This window comes from Ranitomeya imitator, chromosome 9 (assembly GCF_032444005.1).
Source record: "Ranitomeya imitator isolate aRanImi1 chromosome 9, aRanImi1.pri, whole genome shotgun sequence".
Taxonomy (NCBI): domain Eukaryota; kingdom Metazoa; phylum Chordata; class Amphibia; order Anura; family Dendrobatidae; genus Ranitomeya; species Ranitomeya imitator.
Genome location: NC_091290.1, coordinates 17,116,486 through 17,134,680, shown reverse-complemented (window position 1 = coordinate 17,134,680; position 18,195 = coordinate 17,116,486). Strand labels below are relative to the sequence as shown.

At 40.6% G+C, this 18,195-nt stretch overlaps 2 protein-coding genes across 6 annotated transcripts in view; both read left to right on the top strand.

Annotated features, from left to right (window-relative positions):
• Positions 1 to 18,195, top strand: part of LRRC4C (leucine rich repeat containing 4C) — a 988,240-nt gene that overhangs the window by 162,591 nt on the left and 807,454 nt on the right. The window lies entirely within an intron of this gene.
• On the top strand, positions 15,827 to 17,646 carry LOC138648584 (collagen alpha-5(IV) chain-like). Its single transcript, XM_069738374.1, has 2 exons — positions 15,827 to 16,825; positions 16,945 to 17,646. The coding sequence occupies exons 1-2, from the start codon at positions 15,827 to 15,829 to the stop codon at positions 17,644 to 17,646; spliced, it is 1,701 nt and encodes a 566-aa protein (XP_069594475.1).

The following is an 18,195-nucleotide window of genomic DNA, read 5'->3' as shown; positions in this document are numbered from 1 at the left end:
CTTCTGGAATGAGGCCGTTCCCCCACAGGACATCGAGGTTTGGCTCCGGAGACACTGTGACCTCGCCTCTGGACTCTCCAAGGTCAGAGATGAGGATGGTATCTGGACAATGGGGTGGAAAGCTGTGGTTAAACTGCGGCAATTTAATAATATTACTGGCCATTTACCCAACTCCTTCTTCATTGGGAGGGAGAAGGGAAGATGTTATTACCCCGGGCAGCCCAGGAAATGCTTCAAATGTGGTGGGAAAGGTCATCTGGCCAACACCTGTACTGTGGTGAAGTGCAGCCTGTGCGGGGATATCGGCCATGTCGCTGTGGATTGCCGGGATGTTAGGTGCAACCTCTGCGGTAAGATGGGCCACCCTCACAGGGACTGTCCAGACGCCTGGCATAATAACTGCAGAGTCTTCCCTGATGAGGCTGTACTGGCAGGGGCAGAGGCTCAGGAGGATGAGGATGTGGTGGCAGGGGCGCATGAGGGAGAGGATTTAATTTCAGGAGAGATGGTGACCAGCCCAGATGCCCACCAGGAGTCCATTCATGTAACACCAGAGAAGCAGGGTATAGAGGGTGCAGAGGGGAACATGGAGGTCCAGCAGCCTCAGGTAGCCCCCCCTTCAGCATCACTGTCTGAATCTGATGACTGGAGTGTTAATCATAATAAAAGGAAGAAAAAGAGCACGTCCTCCCGTAAACCTGAGGCAGAATATGACGCCCGTCAGAGTGCTACTAAGAAGGTTCAGAATTCTGCAGGAGTGATGGTTGTGTCCAACAAGTATGGGGTTTTATCTGAGTCTAATGATGACGATTATGAGACAGAGTTGAGGAAAGTTGATGCAGAGTGTGACAGGGACATAGAGGACCACCCTCCGTCAAAGCGGAAGCCCTTATCTGTAGACCCTCGGGTAGAGTCTGACATGGACACCGGTGGTGGACAGAACATCCCTGACTCATGATGATGGCAGTTACTGTGCTCCTTCTCTATTGTGTTGTGATGGCGGGGTTCTCATTAACACTAACCTCAAGTAATGTTAACAGTATTAAGGCAAGGAGGACGAGACATGTGGTGTATGAACATCTCACACATCTGGACACTGATGTCATTTTCCTGCAGGAGACACGACTGACATCTCAGGGGCTTATGAGAGAGGCTGAGAGGGAATGGCGGTGCGGTCCTTCTTTCTGGTCACTGGCTGTGGAGCCTTACGCCGGAGTCGCTGTCCTGTTTAACACCAATGATGTGACTGTGCATAGGATGACGGAGGTGGTCATGGGAAGATGTTTGGTCCTGGAAGTCACTATTCATGGGAGGCGACTCCGGCTTATTAACATCTATGGGCCACAGACAGTGACTGACAGGATCCAGCTGTTTAATAACGTTAAGCCTTACCTCTTCACTTCTCTTCCGGTGGTGATGGCAGGGGACTTTAATGCCATACTGACATCAGGTGACAGTTCCTCGGGCAGGACAGTGACCAGGGACGGTAAGGTCCTACATAACATTATAATTCAGTCTGGACTGACTGACATTTTCGCACAGGGAGGTCGACAGCCAAAATTCACATATACATGTTCCAACAGGAGCAGTAGGATAGATTTTGCTTTTGTGAGTCCTACTGAGGCTGTTGACACCCTGAGTGAGAAGGTCGTCCCTTACTCTGATCATCTCGCCTTGTGCTTCTGTCTGGGGACCTCTAACCGTCCCGACATCGGTAGAGGGTTGTGGAAGCTCAATTCCAGTCTCCTGGATGATGCTTATGTTCAGAGTCGTGTCTACTCCCTTATCCAGCTTCATCTAGATAGGGTTGACTTCTATGATAACATGACCGACTGGTGGGAGGACGTCAAGGAGGATATCAGATCCCTCTTAAAGAGACTGTCAGTTAATAAAGGGAGGAATAAGTACAGCCAGTACCTAAAGCTGCGTAAAGAATTGGAGTCACTATATTCGGCGGGCGGGGATGACAAAGTGAAGATCGACCGACTGAAATCTGAGATAAGACAGTATCAGTATAGTAGGTATACCTCCCTGGTTCTTGAACGGGATTATGGGTCTTTAGGGGCCCCTGATCCCTTTGAGAATTGCAGGGAGAGGGTAGTAAAAAAGATGGTCACGGGTCTCACTGACTTCCAGGGTGTATTGCAGGATTCACGGGAGGGTATCCTGGAGGTGGTGAGATCTTACTATGCTGACTTGTTTCAGAGGAAAGTTTTGGATAAAGATAAGATGGCTCAATTCTTGGAGGCAACTCCTGCGCCTGATACTAATGATCTGGACTTTTCTCCTTTGACAGCAGAGTTATCGGTGGAGGAAGTTAAGGAGGCTATTGATAAATTACATCTGAAGAAGGCACCAGGTCCAGATGGCATAACAGCAGAATTTTATAGGAAATTCAGAGACCTCCTGGCTCCAATCCTCGTGGATGTGTATAAAAGTTGTCTAGAAAATCACCTGATGCCTCCATCCATGAGAGTGTCTTCGTTGATTCTGCTGTCTAAAGGTAAAGAGCCAAGCGACATCAAGAACTGGAGGCCGATTGCCCTCTTGAATGTGGACAGGAAGATTCTAGCAAAGATCCTGTTTTCTAGATTAGTCTGTTTGTCCCCAGCACTGTTGGCAGGCTCTCAGTTTGGCACAGTAAAAGGGCGGAACATCTCTGGAGCAGTCATCTCGATACGGGAGATGTTTGAGAGATGTAATGCTCTGCGGTGTGGGAAATATATTGTTAGTCTGGACCAGGCTAAAGCCTTTGACAGGGTTGATCATGACTATCTGTGGGCCACTTTGTCAAAGTACGGTATTCCGGGACAATTTGTGGATTGGCTGAAGACATTGTACAGAGAGGCAGTGAGCTTTCCTCTGATTAATGGTTGGCAGGGTGACAGTTTTGGAGTTGGGGCAGGGGTGAGACAGGGTTGCCCACTGAGTCCGCTCCTGTATGTTTTTGCCCTAGACCCGTTTCTGAGGTCACTGCAGGAGTGTGATTTTCAGGGGGTGCCGGTCCCCCATTGCCAGCCTCTGAATGTTGTTGCCTATGCGGATGATGTGACGTTGGTGATCTCTAATCCTCGAGAGGTGCAGATGTTATCTTCGTCTATCAGAAGTTACTCAGAGGCCTCCGGGTCTCTGGTCAACCTTGAGAAGAGTCAAGCTCTGTGGACATTAGATACTGATCCCAGCTATGATCTGCGGCAGTTTGCCAAAGCCTCCACCCATATTAAGATCCTAGGGGTTAAATTTGGAAGGGATGATAATGCCACGCTAAATTGGGAGGAGAAATTGGAAACCGGAAATGCAAAGGTTCAGCGATGGAAGAACTGGAGGCTGACCTACAGAGAAAGGGTCGCAATGTTGAAGACTTATCTGGTCCCTGTTTTCTTGTATGTCTCTGTCATTTTCCCTTTGCCAGAATCTTTCTCAGCGAGGCTCTTCAGCCTGTTCTTCCAGCTCTTGTGGGGGAATAGGTTGAATCTAATAAAGAGGGGAATAACGTACCTACGGCGGAGAGAGGGTGGGCTGGATATGTTGAATCCAAGGGTTTTCTTTGACTCCTTGTTTCTAAAGGTAAATTTTGGGAACATGGACTCAAACAGTAGCTCCCTGTGGGTAAATAGTATCAGGTACTGGATATTGCCTTTTGCAGAATCTTGGGTGCGAGGCGGCAGTCTCAAGAGGAGGAGATGGACAGGTGACCACCTCCCCCAGTATCTGGACTACGGTCTGAAGTGTGTTAGGAGGTGGGGACTAGAGAAGTCTTACATTGAGAGCAGTACGAGAAGAGACATGTATGCTCATGTATGTAGGACTTTCTTCTACTCTCCACTGGCCCTGAGAGTTTGTGTCACCACCACCCTGCAGGAAAGCCTTAGGTTCCTAAACGGGAAAAGACTTCCTCCTAAACTGTTTGATGTCACTTGGCTTTCACTGCATAGTCGGCTCTTTGTCAGGGGGAACCTGAAACACTTGAGTGTCGCCGATCGGAATTGTCCCCTTGGTTGTCAGCAGGAGGAGACTATGGAGCACTTTATATGTGATTGCTGGGGAGGGAGGAAGATCTGGGAGGAAGTGTCTGATAATCTAAGAATCCCCAGACTGCGGACTCTAAAGTATTCTGACATAATCTATGGTGTCCCCTCCACTGTTAGTAACATCGACAGAAAGACGATGTACATTATAATAAGCGTCATTAAATACTATCATTGGCACATGAGAACCCGGGTGTCACTGCACAATGAGCTGTTCGATCACACCGCTGCGGCTGGTCAGGTAATGTCAGAACTCCGGTGGATAAAATCGCTAGAAGTTGGAAGGAGTACGAGAAATATTAAGCTATGGAGGAATGTTAAATTCAGTTAGAAAATATGATATGACTTTTTTTTGTTTTTTTTTGTTTTTGTTTGTATGTTTTGTTTAGTTTAATTTTCTTCTACCTCCAGGTGTGGACACTTTAATTTATGTATCAATATGATCTGATTATGTAGTACTTGTGTATATATGACCAAAGTGAATTGTGTTTTGTAATTCTTGTAATTCTGGGTGATTTTTGTTTTTATTATAATTGTATTTATGTTTGGTTTTTATAATAAAAATTGCCCCCTACGTACAGAAATATATCTACTATAATACTGCTCCTATGTACAAGAATATAACTACTATAATACTGCCCCATATGTACAAGAATATAACTACTATAATACTGCTCGTATGTACAAGAATATAACTACTATAATACTGCCCCCTACGTACAGGATTATATCTACTATAATACTGCTCCTATGTACAAGAATATAACTACTATAATACTGCTCCTATGTACAAGAATATAACTACTATAATACTGCTCCTATGTACAAGAATATAACTACAATAATACTGCTCCTATGTACAAGAATATAACTACTATAATACTGCCCCTATGTACAAGAATATCACTACTATAATACTGCTCCTATATACAAGAATATAACTGCTATAATACTGCTCCTATATACAAGAATATAACTACTATAATACTGCCCCCTATGTGCAAGACTATAACTACTATAATACTGCTCCTATGTACAAGAATAAAACTACTATAATACTGCTCCTATGTACAAGAATATAACTACTATAATACTGCCCCCTATGTACAAGACTATAACTGTTATAATACTGCTCCTATATACAAGAACATAACTACTATAATACTGCTCCTATGTACAAGAGTATAACTACTATAATACTGCCCCCTATGTACAAGACTATAACTATTATAATACTGCTCATATGTACAAGAATATAACTACAATAATACTGCCCCTATGTACAAGAATATAACTACTATAATACTGCTCCTATGTACAAGAATATAACTACTATAATACTGCCCCTATGCACAAGAATATAACTACTATAATCCTGCCCCCTATGTACAAGAATATAACTACTATAATACTGCTCCTATGTACAAGACTATAACTACTATAATACTGCCCCTATGTACAAGAATATAACTACTATAATACTGCCCCTATGTACAAGAACATAACTACTATAACACTGCCCCTATGTACAAGAATATAACTACTATAATACTGCTCCTATGTACAAGAATGTAACTACTATAATACTGCCCCTATGTACATGAATATATCTACTATAATACTGCCCCTATGTACAAGAATATAACTACTATAATACTGCTCCTATGTATAAGAATATAAGAACTATAATACTGCTCCTATGTACAAGAATATAACTACTATAATACTGCCCCCTATGTACAAGAATATAACTACTATAATACTTCCCCTATGTACAAGAATATAACTACTATAATGCTGCTCCTATTTACAAGCATATAACTACTATAACACTGCTCCTATGTACAAGTATATAACTAATATAATACTGCCCCTATGTACAAGAATATAACTACTATAATACTGCCCCTATGTACAAGAATATAACTACTATAATACTGCCCCTATGTACAAGAATATAGCTACTATAATACTGCTCCTATGTACAAGAATATAACTACTATAATACTGCCCCTATGTACAAGAATATAACTACTATAATACTTCCCCTATGTACAAGAATATATCTACTATAATACTGCTCCTATGTACAAGAATATAACTAATATAATACTGTCCCTATGTACAAGAATATAACTACTATAAAACTGCCCCTATGTACAAGAATATATCTACTATAATACTGCCCCTATGTACAAGAATATAACTACTATATTACTGCTCCCTATGTACAAGAATATAACTGCTATAATACTGCTCCTATGTACAAGAATATAACTACTATAATACTGCTCCCTATGTACAAGAATATAACTGCTATAATACTGCTCCTATGTACAAGAATATAACTGCTATAATACTGCCCCTATGTACAAGAATATAACTACTATAATACTGCTCCTATGTACAAGAATATAACTACTATAATACTGCTCCTATGTACAAGAATATAACTACTATAATACTGCTCCTATGTACAAGAATATAACTACAATAATACTGCCCCTATGTACAGGAATATAACTACTATAATACTGCTCCTATGTACAAGAATATAACTACAATAATACTGCCCCTATGTACAAGAATATAACTACTATAATACTGCTCCTATGTACAAGAATATAACTACTATAATACTGCCCCATGTACAAGAATATAACTACTATAATACTGCCCCTATGTACAAGAATATAACTACTATAATTCTGCCCCCTATGTACAAGAATATAACTACTATAATACTGCCCCTATGTACAAGAATATAACTACTATAATAATGCTCCTATGTACAAGAATATAACTACTATAATACTGCTCCTATGTACAAGAATATATCTACTATAATACTGCCCCTATGTACAAGAATATAACTACTATATTACTGCTCCCTATGTACAAGAATATAACTGCTATAATACTGCTCCTATGTACAAGAATATAACTACTATAATACTGCTCCCTATGTACAAGAATATAACTGCTATAATACTGCTCCTATGTACAAGAATATAACTACTATAATACTGCCCCTATGTACAAGAATATAACTACTATAATACTGCTCCTATGTACAAGAATATAACTACTATAATACTGCTCCTATGTACAAGAATATAACTACTATAATACTGCTCCTATGTACAAGAATATAACTACTATAATACTGCTCCTATGTACAAGAATATAACTACAATAATACTGCCCCTATGTACAAGAATATAACTACTATAATTCTGCCCCCTATGTACAAGAATATAACTACTATAATACTGCCCCTATGTACAAGAATATAACTACTATAATACTGCTCCTATGTACAAGAATATAACTACAATAATACTGCCCCTATGTACAAGAATATAACTACTATAATACTGCTCCTATGTACAAGAATATAACTACTATAATACTGCCCCTATGTACAAGAATATAACTACTATAATACTGCCCCTATGTACAAGAATATAACTACTATAATACTGCTCCTATGTACAAGAATATAACTACTATAATACTGCTCCGTATGTACAAGAATATAACTACTATAATACTGCTCCGTATGTACAAGAATATAACTACTATAATACTGCCCCTATGTACAAGAATATAACTACTATAATACTGCTCCTATGCACAAGAATATAACTACTATAATACTGCTCCCTATGTACAACAATACAAATACTATAATACTGCTCGTATGTACAAGAATAGAACTACTATAATACTGCTCGTATGTACAAGAATATAACTACTATAATACTGCCCCCTACGTACAGGAATATATCTACTATAATACTGCTCCTATGTACAAGAATATAACTACTATAATACTGCTCCTATGTACAAGAATATAACTACTATAATACTGCCCCTACGTACAGGAATATATCTACTATAATACTGCTCCTATGTACAAGAATATAACTACTATAATACTGCCCCATGTACAAGAATATAACTACTATAATACTGCCCCTATGTACAAGAATATAACTACTATAATTCTGCCCCCTATGTACAAGAATATAACTACTATAATACTGCCCCTATGTACAAGAATATAACTACTATAATACTGCTCCTATGTACAAGAATATAACTACAATAATACTGCCCCTATGTACAAGAATATAACTACAATAATACTGCCCCTATGTACAAGAATATAACTACTATAATACTGCTCCTATGTACAAGAATATAACTACTATAATACTGCCCCTATGTACAAGAATATAACTACTATAATACTGCCCCTATGTACAAGAATATAACTACTATAATACTGCTCCTATGTACAAGAATATAACTACAATAATACTGCCCCTATGTACAAGAATATAACTACTATAATACTGCTCCTATGTACAAGAATATAACTACTATAATACTGCCCCTATGTACAAGAATATAACTACTATAATACTGCCCCTATGTACAAGAATATAACTACTATAATACTGCTCCTATGTACAAGAATATAACTACTATAATACTGCTCGTATGTACAAGAATAGAACTACTATAATACTGCTCGTATGTACAAGAATATAACTACTATAATACTGCCCCCTACGTACAGGAATATATCTACTATAATACTGCTCCTATGTACAAGAATATAACTACTATAATACTGCTCCTATGTACAAGAATATAACTACTATAATACTGCCCCTACGTACAGGAATATATCTACTATAATACTGCTCCTATGTACAAGAATATAACTACTATAATACTGCCCCATGTACAAGAATATAACTACTATAATACTGCCCCTATGTACAAGAATATAACTACTATAATTCTGCCCCCTATGTACAAGAATATAACTACTATAATACTGCCCCTATGTACAAGAATATAACTACTATAATACTGCTCCTATGTACAAGAATATAACTACTATAATACTGCTCGTATGTACAAGAATAGAACTACTATAATACTGCTCGTATGTACAAGAATATAACTACTATAATACTGCCCCCTACGTACAGGAATATATCTACTATAATACTGCTCCTATGTACAAGAATATAACTACTATAATACTGCTCCTATGTACAAGAATATAACTACTATAATACTGCCCCTACGTACAGGAATATATCTACTATAATACTGCTCCTATGTACAAGAATATAACTACTATAATACTGCCCCATGTACAAGAATATAACTACTATAATACTGCCCCTATGTACAAGAATATAACTACTATAATTCTGCCCCCTATGTACAAGAATATAACTACTATAATACTGCCCCTATGTACAAGAATATAACTACTATAATACTGCTCCTATGTACAAGAATATAACTACAATAATACTGCCCCTATGTACAAGAATATAACTACAATAATACTGCCCCTATGTACAAGAATATAACTACTATAATACTGCTCCTATGTACAAGAATATAACTACTATAATACTGCCCCTATGTACAAGAATATAACTACTATAATACTGCCCCTATGTACAAGAATATAACTACTATAATACTGCTCCTATGTACAAGAATATAACTACAATAATACTGCCCCTATGTACAAGAATATAACTACTATAATACTGCTCCTATGTACAAGAATATAACTACAATAATACTGCCCCTATGTACAAGAATATAACTACTATAATACTGCTCCTATGTACAAGAATATAACTACAATAATACTGCCCCTATGTACAAGAATATAACTACTATAATACTGCTCCTATGTACAAGAATATAACTACTATAATACTGCTCCTATATACAAGAATATAACTACTATAACACTGCCCCCTATGTACAAGAATATAACTACTAGAATACTGCACAATGAACAAGTCTGTAGAAACTTGTTCACACCACCAAGAAACTTGAAGACACAAAAGAGCACAGTGAGGTCAAAAATACTCTGTTGTAAAAAAAAAAATAACAGTAATAGGCAAATGCTAGTCAAAAGATGGAAAAAACAGGGTATTTGGTTGATACTTTTTTTTGCATCAAAGCTGTTCCATCCAGCCTGTCCACATGGATATTCCCTCTCTGAACCCTGCTTATACAGGTACTATACAGATGATCAGGGTTTTAAATACATTAGATAGGGATTATATACATTAGTTAGGACTGCTCTATATGGGTATACCTTGACGATTGGTGGAGCAGCTTAGTATACTTTTTTTGCAAAAATAGTGTCAACTAAATACCCTGTTTTTTCCATCTTTTGACTAGCACTTGCTTATTACTGTGATTTTTTTTTTTACAACAGAGTATTTTTGACCTCACTGTAATCTTTTGTTTCTTCATTACCAAGGATCTCTACTGTTTGCCGAATATGAAAGCTTGAGGATACAGTATTCACACCCCGTGAACTTTTCCACATTTTTTCACATTATAACCGTAAACTTAAATGTATTTGTTTTGGATTTCATGTGAGGTGAACACAAAGTAGCAAGAATTTAAGAAATGAAAATGAAATAATACATTGCTGTGTAAATATTTTAAAAATCTAAATGTGAAAATTGTGACATGCATTTGTATTCAGCCCCCTGACTCAATATTTTATAGGACCACCTTTTACTGCAATTACTTGCTGCAAGTCTTTTGGGGTCGCTCCTTACCAGCTTTACCCATCTAGAGGTGACATTTTTACCCCTTCTTCTTTGCACACTCGCTCTCGCTCAATGAGATTGCTCTGTATTTAGCTCTATCCATCTTCCCATCAACTCTGACCAGTTTCCCTGCCCCTGCTGAAGAAATATATCCCCACAGCATGATGATGCCTCCACCATACGTGATGGTGGGGATGGTGTTTTCAGGGTGATGTGCAGTGTTTGTTTTCCATGATTCATATCGGTTTGCATTTAATCCAAAAAGTTTTACTTTGGTCTCTTCTGTAAGTCACAAAAAATGCCCTTGAATAAATATGTCCCTTTAACAGGAGACCAAAGACCACTATATAGATAAATATATCTCATTTTTTTGGGCAAATTCCAAAACAAATGGTGCTTTCAATATAAAAGGTTTTTTATTATTAACGAAAAATTAAAATAACATACAATAGCAGAAAAGGTGCTAGATCCAAAAAGAGGGACACAAAGACCATAGGAAAAACCACCGTATTACTCTTGCACTTATTATATACCTATATTAGGAAATGACAATATATCACATGTGGAGACTACAGAGTGTGTCTCATGGTGAGAGACATGAGACTATGCTGCCCATCAAGATTGCTAATACCCTAAGCTAGGAAAAGTTGCACTAAATGTCAGCAGATAAAAATAATTACATGTAACAAACACCTATAGTAGTATTGTAGACATGTGAATATAGCTCCAATTAGTAAATATGGTAGCAATTTACCTAGGGTGTGCTGTGTGGTATTCCTCGGCGTCCCTCTGCCTCGACGCGCGTTTCACTGATTGCTTCTTCAGGATTGCTTCTCTTCTGACCAGAACACCTTCTTACACATTCTATTTGTGTCCACTACATGCCTTTTGGAGGAATGGCATCTTCTGCTAAAAAAAGGTGGAATACAATGCTTTGCTTTTTCCAGCAGTCTTATAGACAATGAACGGAGCTGAGATCGCTTCATTCAAGATGGGTCTACAACGCTCTGGTCTTGGTGGTTCCAGAATTCTATTCTTGGCCTCATTGTTTGGACTCACAGCAATTAGCAAGTTACCGTTTATCCTATGGTTAGTTGATACAATTGCTAAATGAAGCATTAAAGACCCAACACTGGCCTCAAAAACCCTAAAGACTACCTACAATTGGGGGAACCTTCCTATGTCCCACTCCAATTCTCTCTGTGCTTACAAATAACTCCTGGACAAATAAGAATTATGTTAAAGCTAGTGTACAAGACCAAAAAACGGAAAATAATAATGAGCGGGGGAGGGGGGGTGGGGTATAGCACAGGTCCCAAGTAATTTCACGTTTTGGTGTCCCAACATTGTTACATGGTGGTCTTGTATCAAATGTGTACACGTTATAGTGTAGGGCTTACATGAGATCCATGGAGAAAAGAAGCATGGTCAAGGTGGGTAACATCCTCTTTGCTATTGGGTTGACCAAGACTTTTTAAGGAGTTCCCTCCCAAGAGGAACTTTACTTTTAAGCAGGGGTGTTAAAGTTCCATTTTGCACACATTTTACCCAATGAGATGTCTGCGCATTCATTGATGTATTTAAAGGGATGGATTCTATTTATTTTATTGGCAGAATACAATACGGCACAACAGATGAGGAAAAAGAGCAGTCACATTTGTATTTTTCTCAATGTGAAAAGTAAAAAAAAAAACACGTGAAGGCATGTTACCCATCTGCAATGGTCTGTGAGAGCCTCCACCAGCCGAGACAACCTGTCAGTGTTATACATGCTGCTTAACTTCAATTTCTTCGCTTTATTTCAAGGTCATTTCGCTACATAAACAAAATGTGGTTTACGCTATTACACAGGCAATCACTTCACGTCAAGGAAAACAATTAGTCGAGTTTAACTGGAGGCTGCTCTTAGAAAAGATACCTATAGAAGGGGAGGAGGCTTTATACGGAGGGGACGGTGGCGGAGGAGGATTTTTTTTAAGCCATTTTAAAACAAAGTAATGTGATTGATTTCTATCAGCCACTGCACTACGTGTTCTTGTTGTAATAGTATAGAATAACTGCAAAGTCCCAAAGAATCAGATCCTGATATTTGGTCACACAACTACAGAGGAGGTTTATAATTCTGTCTACATACATTATATTACATGTCCTATATTCATCCTAGGTTACATCTTTTATCTTATGTTAGAGCTACAATCAAAGCAGAATAGTGAGTGCAGCTCTGGAGTATAATACAGGAGGTAACTCAGGATCAGTAATGTAATGTATGTACACAGCGACTGCTCCAGCAGAATAGTGAGTGCAGCTCCGGAGTATAATAAAAGATGTAACTCAGGATCAGTAATGTAATGTATGTACACAGTGACTGCACCAACAGAATAGTGAGTGCAGCTCTGGAGTATAATGCAGGATGTAACTCAGGATCAGTAATGTAATGTATGTACACAGTGACTGCACCAGCAGAAAAGTGAGTGCAGCTCTGGGTTATAATACAGGATGTAACTCGGGATCAGTAATGTAATGTATGTACACAGTGACTGCACCAGCAGAATAGTGAGTGCAGCTCTGGGGTATAATACAGGATGTAACTCAAGATCAGTAATGTAATCTATGTACACAGTGACTGCACCAGCAGAATAGTGAGTGCAGCTCTGGGGTATAATACAGGAGGTAACTCAGGATCAGTAATGTCATGTATGTACACAGTGACTGCACCAGCAGAATTTTGAATGCAGCTCTGAAGTATAACAGAGGACAATAACGTAACATAAAATTCAGATATAGCAGCCTCATAATTGCCAGCACACCACACAAATAAGTTATTGTTACTCACTTTAAGTTGTGCATTATGCCATTATTTTTGTTTGTTGGCTTCTACTCCTGTATGTTCACAGTTATTCACCTTTTTATATTTGTTTGTTGGTTTTTTTTTAACATATTTTTAACACTTTCCTGCAAATTCATGTAATACCAAAAACACATGGGCCACCTGCATAGCGAACAAGTCTGTAGGAACCTGTTCACACCACCAAAGAACTTTGGTGGTGTGAACAGGTTCCTACAGACTTGTTCGCTATACAGGTGGCCCATGTGTTTTTGGTTCTATAATTGTTCTCTTGTTTCTACAAGACTGGGGAGTTCACCACTCCTCTGTGGGTCATTTGCATTGTAGCTGTTCCATCTCGCATGTTCAACGTGGATATTTTCCCTCTGAGCCCTGTTCATACAGGTACTATACAGATGATCAGGTTTTTAAATACATCAGAGAGGGATTATATACATTAGACTGGACTGCTCTATTATGGGTATACCTTGGCGATTGGTGGAGCAGCTTAACATACTTTTTTTTGCAAAAAAACGCATTAACTAAATACCCTGTATTTTTGTATTTTTTCATTTTTTGACTAGCACTTGCTTATTTATTGTGACTTTTTTACAACAGAGTAGGGTTGAGCGACTTTTACTTTTATAGGATCGGGTCGGGTTTCACGAAACCCGACTTTCTCAAAAGTCGGGTCGAGTGAAATCGGCCGATCATATAGAAAAGTCGGGGGCAGCCGAAACACGAAACCCAATGCAGTGCAATGGGATACTATGGTTCCCAGGGTCTGAAGGAAAGGAAACTCTCCTTCAGGCCCTGGGATCCATATTTAAGTGTAAAATAAAGAATTAAAACAAAAAATATTGCTATACTTACCCTCTGACGCGCCCTGGTACTAACCGGCAGCCTTCCTTCCTTAGAATCAGCGCGTGAAGGACCTTAGATGACGTCGCGGCTTGTGATTGGTCGCGCGACCGCCCATGTGACCGCTGACGCGACCAATCACAAGCCACGACGTCACCGAAGGTCCTTGAAGCGCTGATTCTTAGGAAGGAAGGCTGCCGGAAAGAAGCAGGGCGCGTCCGAGGGTGAGTATATTCCTATCTAATATATAATTGCCTAGAATACTACTTCCTGCAATTTGTGCCAACTTCCGGAGCTAATGTCCGGAGCTAATGTCCGGAGCTAATGTCCGGAGATAAGTGACGTCAACAGTGTCCAGTGTCTGATTGGTTGCCGCCTGCTGCGAGCGACCAATCAGAAACGTGCCGTACTGTGACACACTCCGCCCGCCATTTTGGTGTGATTTTTGAATTTTTACCTCACAGCAAGTTTCTACTGCGTGGAGGCGGGCCCAGTGACGTTGCTCTTCAAGCTCCTGCCGAATTTCGTCAAAAAAATGATATTACCATTTACCAAAACTATATATATTTAGTTGTGAAGTGGTTCAGTGACATTTTCACACCAATTTTGAACTTTTGTTTGGTGTTTTCTCCATATACTGCCTATTATTTTTGTTCTTTCTTACTATTATTTATTAATTGTATTATTCTTACATTTGAATAAATAAAGTATATATGGATTCTAGACTCCCGATTCTTTAGAATCGGGCTGCCATCTAGTTAGGTATAATAATATAATATTCCTATTAGGTATATACTCACCCTCGGACGCGCCCTGCTTCTTTCCAGCAGCCTTCCTTCCTAAGAATCAGCGCTTGAAGGACCTTCGGTGACGTCGCGGCTTGTGATTGGTCGCGTGAGCGGTCGCGCGACCAATCACAAGCCGCGACGTCATCTAAGGTCCTTCACGCGCTGATTCTAAGGAAGGAAGGCTGCCGGTTAGTACCAGGGCGCGTCAGAGGGTGAGTATAGCAATATTTTTTATTTTAATTCTTTATTTTACACTTAAATATGGATTCCGATACCGATTTCCGATATTGCAAACATATCGGAACTTGGTATCGGAATTCCGATACCAGATTCAGAAGATCACCGACCTCATGGCCGACCCCACTCAGGGGTCGGGTCGGGTTTCATGAAACCCGACTTTGCTAAAAGTCGGCGACTTCTGAAAATGGCCGACCCGTTTCGCTCAACCCTACAACAGAATACTTTTTTACCTCTCTGTGCGCTTTTGTGTTTTCAAATTCATGTAATAGTATTGTACGTCATGGTGAGATTGTTATTACTTGTGGGTGGCAGCAGCATTTTACAGCATTCAATCTACTCTAAAACCCGAACTTGGTCATCTAACTCTGAGATGCTGATGTTACTGTTGACCACAGTGTGAAAGTGGATATTTGAGGAGGTCTCCCTATTCCAGAAGGAGGTCTACTTATTCCAGATGGAGTTCTACCTATGCAGGGTGGAGGTCTACCTATGCCCGGTGTAGGTCTACCTATGCAGGTTGGATGTCCACCTATGCTGGACAGAGGTCTACCTATGCCAGATGTCTGTTTACCCATGCAGGATGGAGGTCAACCTATGCCGGTTGGAGGTCTAACTATGCAGAATGGAAGTCTACTAATGTTTGATGGAGGTCTTACTATGCATTATGGAGCTCTACCTATGCCGGATGGAGATATACCTATGCAGGATGGAGGTCTACCAATGTTGGAAGGAGGTCTACCTATGCAGGATGAAGGTCTCCCTATGCCGGATGGAGGTCTTACTATGCAGGATAGAGGTTTACCTATGCAGGATGAAGGTCTCCCTATGCCGGATGGAGGTCTTACTATGCAGGATGGAGGTCTACCTATGCAGGATGAAGGTCTCCCTATGCAGAATGGAGGTCTACCTATACAGGATGGAGGTCTTGCTATGCAGGATAGAGGTCTACCAATGCCAGATGGAGGTCTACCAATGCCGGATGGAGGTCATACTATACAGGATGGAGGTCTACCAATGCCGGATGGAGGTCTACCAATGCCGGATGGAGGTCTACCTATGCATTTTGGAGGTCTTACTATACAGAATGGAGGTCTACCTATGCAGGATGGAGGTCTACCAATATTGGAAGGAGGTCTACCTATGCAGGATAGAGGTCTACCTATACAGGATGGAGGGCTACCAATGCCGGATGGAGGTCTACCTATGCCGGATGGAGGTCATACTATACAGGATGGAGGTCTACCAATGCCGGATGGAGGTCTACCAATGCCGGATGGAGGTCTACCTATGCATTTTGGAGGTCTTACTATACAGAATGGAGGTCTACCTATGCTGGATGGAGGTCTACCAATGTTGGAAGGAGGTCTACCTATGCAGGAAGGAGGTCTACCTATGCAGGATAGAGGTCTACCTATACAGGATGGAGGGCTACCAATGCCGGATGAGGTCTACCTATGCAGGTTGGAGGTCTTACTATACAGGATGGAGGTCTACCTATGCAGGATGGAGGTCTACCAATGTTGGAAGGAGGTCTACCTATGCAGGATGAATGTCTCCCTATGCCGGATGGAGGTCTACCTATGCAGGATAGAGGTCTACCTATACAGGATGGAGGGCTACCAATGCCGGATGGAGGTCTACCTATGCAGGATGGAGATCTACCTATGCCGGATGGAGGACTACCTATGCAGGATGGAGGTCTACCTATACAGGATGGAGGGCTACCAATGCCGGATGGAGGTCTACCTATGCAGGATGGAAGTCTACCTATGCAGGATGGAGGTCTACCTATGCAGGATGGAGGGCTACCAATGCCAGATGGAGGACTACCTATGCAGGATGGAGGTCTACCTATGCCGGATGGAGGACTACCTATGCAGGATGGAGGTCTACCTATACAGGATGGAGGGCCACCAATGCTGGATGGAGGTCTACCTATGCAGGATGGAGGGCTACCAATGACGGATGGAGGACTACCTATGCAGGATGGAGGTCTACCTATGCCGGATGGAGGTCTACCTATGCAGGATAGAGGTCTACCTATACAGGATGGAGGGCCACCAATGCCGGATGGAGGGCCACCAATGCCGGATGGAGGTCTACCTATGCAGGATGGAGGTCTACCTATGCCGGATGGAGGTCTACCTATGCAGGTTGGAGGTCTACCTATGCAGGTTGGAGGTCTATCAATGCTGAGTTGTTCTCTGGACTGTAATATACTTCTTTCTCTACCCTTTAATACCATATCCCAGTACTCTGTCTACTGCCTAGGCTGCCATGGGAACTGAATTGCAATGTCTGTGCTGGGTCCTGGGCTTTTCTGGTAATGCCCCAGGGAGTGGTTACAAGGAGTATGGCACATTACGTGCGGCCGTTGTGCGTCTTGTAGACAGGCCTCTGAGCCGCTAATTATCGGAGTAATAGAGATCTGGCTGCCAGTATGACCAATTGCCGTTAGTAAAGCTCGCTCTGTCTCAGCCGCTCGGAATATTCTCTCCAGCTGATGGGATTTCTCTGGTATCTGAATAGCTGAATTATACCGAGCTCGATTTCAGCTGCTTATCAGAGCTATTAAACGTGAGATCTAGCTCCCTTATTATCTATCAGCAGCTTGGCGGAATTACCCCTTTGCAAAGGCTAATAGCTCTGATTAGGGGATGATCTGCCCTCGATGCGGCGGCTGCCAGGGGAGCTCGATATACAGAGCTGCCGTACAGAGGAGGCCAAGTAAAATATGATGATATCGTATACCGATGATGTCCGGGATAATGCGAACTCAAACCGATATACTCAGCTCCGGCCAGTACAGAAATAAGCCGAAATGCAAAACTGTAAGT